Source organism: Sturnus vulgaris, chromosome 11, assembly GCF_052056855.1.
Source record: "Sturnus vulgaris isolate bStuVul1 chromosome 11, bStuVul1.hap1, whole genome shotgun sequence".
Taxonomy (NCBI): Eukaryota; Metazoa; Chordata; class Aves; order Passeriformes; family Sturnidae; genus Sturnus; species Sturnus vulgaris.
In genome coordinates, this window is record NC_142253.1 from 15259858 (window position 1) to 15273055 (window position 13198).

At 41.0% G+C, this 13198-nt stretch overlaps 1 protein-coding gene across 2 annotated transcripts in view; it reads right to left on the reverse strand.

Annotated features, from left to right (window-relative positions):
- Window positions 1-13198, reverse strand: part of SFMBT1 (Scm like with four mbt domains 1) — a 72413-nt gene that overhangs the window by 5896 nt on the left and 53319 nt on the right. For both annotated transcript variants that reach the window (XM_014869667.2, XM_014869668.2), the window contains 11 exons: window positions 12345-12427; window positions 10352-10478; window positions 9572-9685; window positions 8161-8203; window positions 7217-7281; window positions 5640-5779; window positions 3676-3785; window positions 1856-2031; window positions 959-1137; window positions 584-829; window positions 232-360 (listed from right to left, as the gene is read on the reverse strand). In XM_014869667.2, coding sequence (XP_014725153.1) covers window positions 232-360; window positions 584-829; window positions 959-1137; window positions 1856-2031; window positions 3676-3785; window positions 5640-5779; window positions 7217-7281; window positions 8161-8203; window positions 9572-9685; window positions 10352-10478; window positions 12345-12427 — 1412 coding nt within the window. The remainder of the gene's footprint in view (window positions 1-231; window positions 361-583; window positions 830-958; window positions 1138-1855; window positions 2032-3675; window positions 3786-5639; window positions 5780-7216; window positions 7282-8160; window positions 8204-9571; window positions 9686-10351; window positions 10479-12344; window positions 12428-13198) is intronic.

Here is a 13198-nt window from a genome sequence, read left to right on the forward strand (position 1 = left end):
TTATTTGTAGTTTTAGGATTCAGATGCTCTGCAGAACAAAATATCCTCTCCCCAGTAGTGAGAAACCTGAAAAATTCTGGTCATTCCCTGAACTCTCCTCTCTCAAAGTACTGCAGGTTGCACAAGTGTTTTTTTCCTCAGAACCCTACTAAAAAAAAATTCTTTTTCTGACACCTTAGAGGATAAGAAGCCAAGTGACAGATTCAACATTTAACAGACAGAAAATTATACCTGATCAAGGAAAATCCTTGCCAGAGGAGCACAGTCGGTGGATTTGAGGAATCGTACCACATCAGCCACACTCCATTCCAGAGGGTTACTGTCCAGCTGCAGCTTTTCAGCAACTTCCATCTTTATGTCCTAGACAAGCCAAAAGAATTCCCAAAATATCACATATGCTTGGTCTTTATTACAGTTCTACGACACAACCATAACCAACATCACGGACTTTAATTATTCTGTAGAGCTTTCACAATGCCCTTCACGGGGAAACAGAGAACACTCATTGTGGTTAATACTCCCAAGATTTTGGTGCTTGCTCAGCAGGGAGCAAGCCAGGGCAGAAATCTCCTTTGCAAGTTACCTTTGGTGAAGGAGGTTTATTTTCATCATCAGAAAAGGAAAAGGTCCTGAGCTTCCTCTTCCGCTTGTCTCGGTCCTGAGCCAGGGAATGAGACAGCTCACTCTGCGTGGGAGATGAGGAGAGGGATTTCTTCTCTGACACCTCTGATTCTTCAAGCAGTTCATCTTGGTGCTCCGAGGTGCTGTCCTCAGTCAGAGACTCTTCATCCACCTCATCCTGGTCATCCTCCTCTTCTGCCCCACTGCCCTGAGGAGTTAGGAGAAAAGAAAAAAGTTGCTGTAACCCTGAAGTTACCAGGAACTAACATTTGCTGTTTCAAATGAAGCAGTCAAAGATCACACCCCAGATTTATGAGCATTGCTGGCAGTGTCCTACCTGGGGAGATCCAGCTGGAGTGTTATCCACAGACGTGGAAGAACGTTTTTTCTTATGAACAAAAAAATGTTTTCGTCTCTTCCTTCTTTTATTTGGTTTCTTCATGGCTACTTCCAGGTTGCTGTGGCCACCCGGGGGCCGGCCTATACGCTTGTTTTTCCTCTTTCCATAATAGTGTGCTGCCAGGACAGAAGAAAGAGAACAGTGCTGAAATGCACCTTCAGTGGCACTAGTTATGTTTGCCTCTCATCAGGACTGGAAAATCAGTAGAAGGACATTTCCCAATAGGAATCCCAGTTCTGCAAAACTTCAAAATCTGTATGTCTGTATTTTCCACTTCAATTTGGTTTAAGGAACAAAAGTTACTGATCAATTTTGTTTGCCCTGTAAAGATTTACTTCCTCCATCTCTGGGAAGCCTCCAAACAATCCTATTTTATACAAAAATTATCAAAGATTGGGTCCAATTTAATGGTGCTTTTAATGACGATTTGTAGTTTTTAAACATGGCCTCAATGCACTGTTTGTTCTCACAGTGTCAAATGGTTAAAGCCAGTCTACAAAAACCTTAAAAACTAAGAAAAGAGCTAGAAGGTGTTGCATTTCCCCCCCCCAACAAATTGGTGAAAGCAATTATAATGCCACTTAAATTACAACATTAGTCAGTTCTTGTCCCAAAAGTTGTTTAAAAAAGATCAAGTTTTAAGCACACAAGAGAAGTTAAGCCATGGTTCTATCACTTAATACAGAATTAATTTTTTCTCCCCTACACATGGGAATATGAATATTTTGTAGGCCTCTCTATGTAGTGCTTGAGCTGCTCCTTCTGGAGTCAAAGCCAAAAGAAACCAAAATACAACACTCCAAACTCCACCTTGGTACGGATCAGAATACTCACTGTATTTTGTCTTTGTCAGGACAGAGCAATTCTCTGAACACTTATCCAGCACCATCTGAGGGCCAAAGAGGTTTGGACAACATTCCAGCTTGATGCACGTTTTCCTGCAGAAATCTGCCACCCGATCTGCTGTCCTCACAACCTCCACAGTTGCACGGTAGCTCTTGCCTTTGTATCTAGCATTGAAAACACAGCATAATTAGGAATCTTCTAATTACCAGGACAAAAGGAAAACTGAAAGGTGTAGGGGAATACTGAGATCAAACTGAGAAAAAATAGGAGCAATGATGAACTTTCTGCACAGCCAGTCCAGGAAACAGGAATTCCTGTTTCTTATGTCAGATCCTCAAACAAAGAAAATCCATCACAGAGGTGGCTGCAGTGACAAACACAGCAACACTGCCCCATGAACAACTACAAAACACTATCTGAGAGGACTGTCCCAGAGCTCAGATATTTTGTTTTCTCTGTTCACAGATGCTTTGCTGTCTCTTTGCTTTTATGGGACTGCAGAAATGCCCGTGTGACATAGACAGCTGGTTCCTCAAACAAAGGCTGAGAGCACCCACTGAGCTCATTCAGGTAACAGCAGACAGCTTTTTGTGAGCCTTTCTGTGCTCATCCTATGGAGGCAATGGGACCTCTGTCATATTTCCAATCAGCTTTTGTCCAACTGCTGAACAATTCCCCAGGACAGTCTCTTGCATGACTCCACATACTGGCTCCTGTTTGATTTAAATGAAGAAATTATTCCAACTTTGCCATTATGCTGAAAGAGCTGCACTGTGCAATATCTGCCAGAGCTGCTCAGCATTTCTGCTTTGTTCTCCCAGCACAGCTGCAAGTATGTGCTGATATCTACCAGAGATGTTTCAGGCCTGCAAGCACCTAGTTAATACCTTGAAAAAAAACCAGCTGTATCATCATAGTCCAGATACCCCTGCTGTCACTACTGTGGCAAAAGAAAGCAAACAGCAACTTCAGCGAGACTAAATAATTTTTTTTTCTTTATTCCTCAGCTATACCTTCTATTCACACTAACCTTTATCATCTTCCTATTGCCCAATTCAGAGCAATCCTTCAATATATGGAAAGATGTCTTTTTATACATGAAACTGATCCAACAAAAGAATTACTGACAAGTTCAAAATTATGTAAGGAAGCATGCAGTGGCACATTGGGAAATAACATGCAAACACAGTGACTTAATTACAAAACCATCCCTAGATTATAAAGGAATATCTGGACTTATCAAATATATGCAAATATGTTCACTGCTTTTTATCCTAGCTGTAAAAGTAATCTTGCAAAGAAGCTTCAACCCAAAGAGCTCAGCAGTAAAACTGGGAGTGCTTTAGGGTAGACTGCTGTAGAAAAACATCCATGTCAAACCATTTCAAAGATTCTAACTTTATTTCTGAAGAATCTTTTCCACTAAGAAATTTGTGTGGAAATGCCTGAGAAGCTTCCCAAGCAGTACATGTTTCTGCTTTAAAACACTGACAATTATCTTCAAGTGAATTAAATAATCTTAAACCTCACCCACAGGTCTGTCAGTACAATGTTGTACCAGTGACACACCAGACTCTAGCTGCTCCAACATGCCTGTAGCAGACTACACTGCCATATTACAGAGCATTAAAATCACATGCACTCCACCAGAATTCATAAAGAAATTTATAAAGAATTTAACATTTAATGACTGTTGGCATCTTGATACTCTCTAAGCGATTTTTCCTTCCTTGAAATATAACCTAAAGCACAGACTGCAGAGAACAGCTACTGGGACTGACTAAACAGGGATCAGGACAAGAATTTACTTGGCTTTTAGGGTCTCTCCATGGCCATGCCATGCAGCCTCTTCATCCAGCTGCAGCTCTCTCAGGACACGGCTGGGTTTGTAGGCAGCATTGATCAACAAAGTGAGAACCTACAGAGAGGCAGGGGAAGAGCACAAAACACGTGTAAGTTATTTGTACAATAAATCTGTTTTAAAGTGCCAGGGCAGAATAGGAAATTACTCCTATTCATCCAAATTATCTAGCATCAAAGCACCCATTCACAGCAGGATTACAGACACCTCCTGCCAGTGCCAAAACGAACACTGAGAGCAGCCGACACTTGGGGCCTTCCCAGCCCTCAGAATTTGTCTGCAGAGTCAGGAGCGTATCCAGCAATTTCCAAGTCATTGCCCTTGAATTACACATCACTAAATTAATGCCTGGGGCTGAGAACTCTCAAACTTGAATAACCTTGGTTAAATCTGAGCGATTATCTTAAAGGCTGTATGTCATGTGAAGATGTGCCAAAAAAAGCTGCAGGATTTTGCTGCCTGCTAACCTACTGCTTCCAACAAAACCGTAGTGCAGAATTCTAAGCTCTCATCTGTTTTGCTTCCATGAACCATGATAACAGCCTGTATTTTAATAAAATGATAATTTCTCAGATCTGTAAAGTAACTTGGAAGTTGTGAATAACCTGCAGTTAGTGGGGGATAGTACAAAATGTGCACTCTAATTGTACTTTTTATGCTCTCTATGTGCTTATTCCGAAACACTCCCAACGGGGTGCATAACAACCTTGACATTACAAATTTACAGTTTTATTGCTACTAATGCAGCAGTCCAGAAATCAAAGAAAAGTATTAAATATAATGCAAGCACCAAACTCTCTCTAGGATTCCTAGAGTGAGCAAGACTCACAACTGAAATGAATTCAACTGAGCATAGTGGCTGAACTTTCAGCACCACTCAGCACCTGCACATCAGCAGGATTTGTGCACACTTTCTGCTTTCAGGCAACCAAGCAGAATAAACCTTCAGGATTAAATGAAGCTGCCACAGAATTTCACATTTGCTCATTTGCAGTTCTTACAATAAAGTAATGAAACAGGCAGAAAGGACAGGGTACTTTTCTGCATACAGAAATAGACCTTTTTCAATAATCTGCTTGATTCTTGACAACCAGACTCTTGTTTCACAGCATGTCTGCCACAAAGTCTTTCTTAGGGGCTCTCCCTGTTAAGATACTTGGTAGGGAAGGTAAAAATTCCAGGTATGTTGAGCCAATTCTTATATATAAAGTGATCATTTAATGACAGCTCAAGTGTGCATATCCAGTTAGCTACGTCTTGGGAAATTTCCAGCCTCTCAGGTCAGATAATAAGCACCTCATGACCTTTTGTGAAATTTCAGAAAAATAATCATTAAAGTATCTGTAAATTTGCTGTGAAACACCTACTGGAGAAGAAGCTCTCTGGCATTAAAGACTGGCCCCCTCCTCCCTCAATTACATTAAGAAGCCAAACTGTAATTTCACCTGATCTATGCAAATTGTATCCAACTTATAAAACACAGACAACTCTCTTCATTTCCCAATTACTGAAAGTAATTTGCCATTTTGACTAAGAAAATCTGTATTTCCTCTGTTTTACCATCAACAGTGCACACTGTAAAGGAATTTTGGGATTATCTCCAGCTAAATTCTGTTAATTAAAATGGAAACATTTATTACAGCTATAAAAAGATACTAACTCCTTTGATTGTGGTAATTACAGGTTATACTGTTTTAACAGAAAATAAAATTTAGCAGTAGAAGGCTGAGTGTTACTTAGATAAATGAGAGGCTTTTACTCATAGCAGCCATTCATAAAACCATTCATGATTTATACTTTATTATATGCAAAAAGACACTCTTGACTCATCATCAGCTTAAACTTCTGAATTAGCCATCTGTAATTAGAGAGATAGTCTGGTGTTTTTTGCAGTGCATCCATCCAGCTCACCTCCTTCAGCACCAGAACACAGTTGCCAGGTCCCACGGACTGGGGCAGCTCTGCAATCCTGCCTTTGTTCAGGTAAGGCCCCGAGAAGCACCGGTGGTTGAAGTAGATCTTTGGGCAGCAATACTTGACATTAATTACCACTGAGAAGTGAGAAATGAGAAAACAAATGTTTAAATCACACGCTGCAAATGCCCCAGGAAAGAAATCTCACAGTACATAACAGTTTGCCTGCTGTAAAAAAAGGAGGGGAAAAAGTCTTGAATGACAGGGATTTGAAGTAGTTTCTGTGTCACGTTTGCAATGGCAGCATTAGTTATTCCACGTTGCCAAAACATTTTTCATACTTCACACCCCTGCTTGAAAATTGTCAAGCTGCAGTAAATAAAGATGGTCATGTATCAGAAAAGAAACATTCCTTCCTGGCTAGTCTGCTGCCTCATGGTATCATACCAGTGAGAACAACAAAGACAATCCCAACTTCTTGGTAGCAGAAGCAGTCCCTACACAGCAATTACAGATAAATTTTCCAGTCAATTTCCTCTCCCCCAAACTTCTGCCACCAGAGAAACTGGCAGTTAGTCTCCATTGTTTATCCTAAACTGCAGCATTACATGGTTTTCCAGTTTTGGATTCTTTTCCTTTGATTAGCAAACAAAAGATGCAGCAACTGATAAACAAATATTTGATGAAGTCACATCAAGCTCTCTAGATTTATTTAATGGTTCAGCATTGCTCAAAATTCAAGTATTAATATATATTTCAGCACACTTATGTATAAAATCAATATTGTTTTACCCAGCAGTGTTGTAGTTTTTCTTGATTGAGCAACACTATCACTTAAAGACTTTACATTTAGCAGTTGAAAACTGGCAGATAAATAAATGAAGTCAAATTTACATTATGACTCTATTAAAAGTCAATTAAAATTATAAACAAGCACACATCTATTTTGTCTTGCTTTTGGTGAAGCTTCAGATGTGCACTTCACTGTACAGAAAAGAGCAGAGGAGGCACTCTGTTGCCAAATGGATGGATCTGTGTGACTTTCACCAGCAGATGTACTTATTCATGACATTCCTTCTTGTAGCAGTTCAGAAAATTATTCGATTTTGCCATCTGGCACACAAAGCAGTTTAATGTTTGAATTGGTTTTGTTTATCACCATGATGAAGTTAACACAAAAAACCAGAGAGATCTGCTTCCCAAAGCCAGAATCCAAAAACTCTGAGCATAGATAGAAGCACATCTGCTTCTCCCACTTTATCAAACATAACAGGTGACAGTAAAATGTCACCTGCATGGGTCACAGTACAGGTGCAAGTGACCTTTTATTCAGCTTCACATATCCTCTGCTGGAGGGGCAATGTCCTGGTGTAAAAATCCGATTCCTAGGCTTAATGCACATATGAAATGCAGAACACAAGTAACTGCTTGTTTCATTCATTTTTGCAGTTCAACAAATCACCAAGGGATGACAATTTCCAAACCCTTTCCTCCTCTTCCCTCTCCTAACAGGGTTGAGCAGGTGAACTCTTACAGGATTTTGCCTTTGTTAGCCTGACCTCTGTGATCAATACCTGAGTCAGAAGAGTTCAGTTCCTGGTTCTTTAGTCCATCATGAACTGTCCTTGAAGACAAAATTCTGAAATGAAAAGAAGGAGGTTGGGAAAACAGACAGATAGTCGTGACAGTCACCTCTCCATCACTAAAACACCATTATATTTTTTTAATCTCAGCTCCAGCCTTATTAGCCTGCTTTTTATACCTCCCCTGTTTCACAATAACATGCAGAAACTACCAAATTCCATTTGGAAAGGACTTCTGTCCTGCTACAGCCAGCAGCAATCCTTCCTTGCTTGAAGTCCTTGGGCCCCCATGGTGACAGACCCCTCCCAAAGCTTTACAACCCCTGGCTCCTTTTAACTTCACATTTCACAGTGCAAGGCACTGTAGCCTCACCTTATGCATTCTGAAAAAGCTGGATTTAAAACAAAATACAACCAAAATGACTCCAGTACTCTGATAAGGATCCCAATTACAAAACATGAGGGGACAGTCTGCTCAGTATTTTAGGAGCAATGCAAACACTGGCAGGACTAGTGACAGCTCTCATGTTTGTAAAGCTGTAAGTCAATAAAGCCAACTGTAAGCATTCCATGAAGCATTTCTGAGCAGGCTCACAAGACTGAGTTCCACATGTACAACACAGAGTTTCTAGACCAATTGTAGATATTTGCAGAACTCCTCTTTTTGCCTGCTTTAGGCCAAATTTAATCTAGGAAGGAACAATTACAAAAAAAAAAAACTTCCAAGCTTTCTATCTCCTCCTATTGCAGTGCAAGAGGTCTTTTTGAACATCAGCAGAATCTATCAGCATTAACACAAATGGACTGTGGAATCTCTCAAGCCTCAGTACAGCACTTTTGCAAATCTATGTCTTCCCTAACACAGCATATTTTCCAACTGAAAAATTAAGAGAAAAAGCTCAACAAAAAATAAAAGCAAATAACCTGTTACTTACTGTTTCTCTGGTTGAACTACTGCAATTTTTTTCTGCTTGTTTACTGAAAGAAAAAATAACGAGCAAAATATAAGAGGCAAACAAATGAAGCATCTAGAACAATATATATAGTGGACTCATTTATTCTATACAACAAAAAGGATCTATGTTCCCATCACTGCAGTGCCAGACAGCTGATTCAGCTGCACCAGAGGCACACTGGCCCAAGTAATTTGAAGAAAACCAGGTGGTTTACTTCAACTTCCATTAAAAATTCTTTAAATCAAGCATGTATATGGCCAGGTTTCTATGAAATCGAATCTTCTGTACCTCTTTGCTTGCATCAGAGCCCTTAAACCACCTGTACTACCAGCCAAGAATGAATGACAAGCTTTCCTTTTCAGCACCCAAAGGTTATGTTCTTTGGCCCAACGTGCCACTTTACTGGCACAGTAACTTCAACACTAACTTTGACATGAAATGAAATCAGCTGCTTAGAAACAACAATGACTTAAGATAATTGCTATGCAGGAAAACACTGCTGCAACCAAGTCAATCATTTAGTTGATGGGTCCACTTGCTAACTCTGGCTTTCACAATCAGGTAGTAAAATAAAATAAGGTAGTGCAACATTATGCCTCTTCAGCAATTTCAGGCTTTGTCTCCAAGAAACTTCTGGATATTTAAAAAAATAATCTTTTATCTAATTAGGATCCCCCCCTTCTTCCCCATCTGTCCTTGGCAGTGCAAGCAGATTAATTTCTCTTGCTTTGACTTGCAGAAAATGACAGCTCATTTCAATCTAAAAAATTTCTTATGTTACTTAATGAACATTTAAGAAATTCTTCAGTTTCTCCAATCCCCATTAAACTTTAATAAACATGCCTTACTAACCAGGTGAGAGAAGATACTATCTTATTTTACCTACTGGTGTAGTTAAAAAGGTAGGGTTTACTCTTCAGCACTTTGTCATTAGGCATCATCACCACGTGCCCATTGAGAAAATCAGCCCCCTTTGACTCTGAAATATGCACACACTCCCCACTGTTTTGTTGTGACATTAACTCCACTTTGCACAAGTGCAAAATCAGTATCAGGGTCAGACACATGGCAAGAACAGCTCAGCCAGAAGTAAATGCAGAGCATGGGGGCTGCTCATCCACAGATAGGATTTCTTTGTTATGGCAAATGGAATTGTCCCCACGGGCCCCTACAGCATGCAGGGGCCTCAAGCCAACACTGTGGGGTTTGGAGTTGTTGTAGGGCTTCCAACTGGCCCCAACAGCCAGGGGGACAGGTGTGCAACACACAGATTCTCTGTGCATGATGAATGTTTCCAAATTCAGTGATGGCGGCAATAATTCTGCAGCAATTTGCTCTGGCAGGTCTCAGCAGCTCCAACCCACCACTGCAAACAGAAGAGAGCTGGTACCTATTGCTTTGCGAGGAGGCCTGAGCTGATATCCATTCGTCTCACACCAACCCACTGGAAATATATTCATTGATTCCACACTCACTATACACTCGAGGACGGGCTTCTTGGAGCCTGTTCAGTTTAGAGAAGGAAAAATTGAAACAAGTTATAAAATCCCTAATTTGGTTAACACTTGCTGTACGTTTGTTAGTGAAGCTGCATTTATTTATGGTGTACCTGGAACACAATATCAATCATTTTTTCATCCCTTTTTACTGACCAGATTCTCTCCTGACCTCATTTACTTCCTCCTAAAGGCTGGAGATGGGAATTTTCCTTCCGCAGTTTAGCAGGGATGCACAGTGCATAGTAAGTGCATGCTGATGTACTTCCAATCAAGAAATGGGATTATAATGGAGAACAGCTGACACAGGCTTACTCTATCTTAATGAAGAAACTTTTCTCCCCAGGTCTGGCCAAAGCTTGCTCAGAATTCAAGTCACTCATCTGTGAAACTGTCACAAGGCCCCTCTCAGCACTTTGCACTTTGGTGCATGAGCCCAGCACTGACACTGCAATGCACAAATGCCATTTTTGACTTAAATAGGAAGTGCCAGTCAAGGCAAACTGGAAACAGACAATGCAAGTGGATTTTGATTGTGATTTCATTGAGGAAACCGTGCCTTGCTGCCTCTGCACACACTGAGTTTCCTCCAGATACTCCTCAGGTTTGGGGATGGCACTACAAGCAAGGGTAGTGATGGGCAAGCACTCCCCTCTTCCCCCAAATCAGCTTACCCTCCAGCTGAAGCCAGAGGTATGAATCTTTTAACTTGGTGACTGTAGCAACACAAACTTCTTCAGGATCAACTGGGTTCACAGCCTCCAGTTTCATGTTCTCTTTAAATCCATGGTCAGAAGTTAACTAGGAAAAAGCCAGAATACTTTAGTAAGACAGCAGCTGTGTATCCAGGACAGGATATGAATATCCATGAACAGGAGCAACACATAAAACCCTCAGTGCCTGAATAACACAGAAAGGTACTCAAACACAGAGGAGATTTCAGATAATGAGCACACTGAATACAAGTAAGATAAATTAGGAACTACAACAAATATAAGTTTAAAAAGGCTCTACAGACAGACCTAGCAAAGAATGCATTTGTCCTCAAAAAATAAGGATGCTGAGGCTCACTCAAAGGACTGAGGGCATTCTCAGCAATCAGAAATTCTCTGCTGCTTGCCACCTGAGTGATAAGTCTGACAAATAGTCTGACCAGGTTCTCTATTCTATCATGTTAACTTGGAAATCCATTTTATGTATGCAAATAACATTCCTGCCTCATCTGAGTTCTGGCAGGCAGAATAGGAAGCTTTCTTTTCATTCTACATTTTTTGGATAAGTAGGGTCTTACTTTATTCACCAATATAGTTTGCATTTATATAAAAAAAAAATCAAAAAAATCTCTAAAACATAAGAATAGGTATTTATCCAGCTCTGGAGCTCTTGAATTAAAGATAAGAAGTACCAGCCAGAGAGAGGACTCTTCTTCCCAGAGCCACTCTGCAATGTAATTACAGGATCAATACATTATGAATTCTGGAACTAGCCTACAGTGATCAACTCTTCTGAGAAAAGGGATAATAAATTCAGTGACCTGTTCTAGGATGCCACAGTTTACAAGACAGAACAAGGGCAACAAGAATTCATAGCCAGCAACACTCTCTTCAAAAGCTGGTAATTATTCATTCTAATTTCTCCCCCTAAGCACTGCAATAGCCCAAGTATGGTAAATGGAACTGCTTGACAAGGTATTGTGCTTTGGGGGACAGCACTACTGTCACTGAACCAACAAAAGCCCAAAAGCTTGCACGTCCTTCAGGCACTGGTTAATGCAAAATGATTATTTGGTACTAATTTAAGATGACTTTGTATTGATTAATACAATGGAATTAATTTTTCAAGCTGAAAGGATGGAAGATTGAAAGAGTACCCTTAGTAAATGAAAATAAGGTCTATTAAAAGGCCCTGTTTCCACAGTTACAGGAGTGCCAATGATTGATGCTGCTCTGTGTCTCTTCCATGGACTCTTACACATCTCAATTTCACAAAACAAACATTTATTTTCAGTCTGCTTTATCACAATTGAAACACTTGGTCCACTGCTTCCCTATCGAGGAAGCTGGCATGCAGCTACTTCAGCTCACACTCATTTATACTCTCTTATCTCTTCTGCTTCCTGAGTTATCACAGGTAAGGTGGTAAGGTACTCAAATGTGTCCAGTGGAGGGCAACAAAGCTGGTGAAAGGGCTGGAAGGAAGATCCTGTGAGAAACAGCTCAGGACTCTGGGTTTGTCCAGTTTGGAGAAGAGGAGGATGAGGAGTGAGCTCATTGTTCCCTGCAGCTTCCAGAGGAGGGGACACGGTGGAGAGGGAGGTGCTGATCTCCAGTGACAGGATGTGTGGGAATGGTTCAGACTCGACACTGGGTAGCACTTCTTTACTGAGTGTGGTCAAACACTGGAATAGGCTTCCCAGAGAGGTGCTCAAAGCTCCATCTCTGTCAGTATTTGGATAACATCCTCAACAGCACACTTGAATTTTTGGTTAGCCCTGAAGAGGGTCAGGCATTGGGCAGGGTAATCGATCATTGCAGGCCCCTTCCAGCTGAAATATTCTATTCTACTTGGAAAGGCAATTAAAGCAAGAAACACACAAAAGGTTGCTCTCCCTGGAATCAGGAGTGTCACTGGGGCAGCAGGGCAGATTTTCCTGCAGGAGAACCTTACCGAAGGGAAGCAGCTCTGGGGAGCTGCCTCAGCACCGCACTGTTTGAGGTAGTCAGCCCAGTCAAAGTCCTGCCCAGGGTAACCTAGGACAGCAAAGAGCCAAGAGTTAAACAGCTGAGACTCATTTCAAACCCACCTGCCTCACAGAGCACTGAGATCTGTTTGGGAGCTCACTCAGAGCTTCAGGGAGCCATGTGAGGTCAGACCACTCCAACCCAAATCATGAATCTGGCCAAGCACACAAGGGCAGCAACTGAAACATGGGAAAGCAGTTTCACCCTTTTCACAGAGTACAGATGAAATTCAGGAAAAATTTCTGCAACTGCTGATGTGTCATCTCTGAAACTAATATTTTAAAACAGAGCACTCAAAACGTGCACAATATCAACACGCTACTCTCAAAGACATGTTAAATACTAAGTCATTAAAGAGAGCAGTGAGATGTGCCAAGAGCCTCATCAAGTCTGGTAACAGCTGTAGATCTGCACATGTTTGAAGGGAAGTGTCTTAACAGGGAATCTATCAGGAGACAGAGAATCTTTCTTAGAAAAATTTCACTTGGCTTCCCTGTGATCTAAGAAAAAGCAAATTACTGAAGGGAATGGGGCAAACAAGTGTATTGCCATGTCAGTTTGAGGCTGGCAATAAATCAGCAAGGACACAAGTGCTGCACTTATTCCACTCCCCTTAAAGGGACACCCATGACAACAATTAAAAAAATCAGACAAAATTTTAAGCCCAGTGTAAGAATATAGTATTAACAAGGTAATCTAAAATTGTAGAGAGCCAAAGTTCCTCCCTGAGCCTCCTTTCCTCTAGGAACCTCTGCTCCTTCAGCTGCTCCTCACAGAATT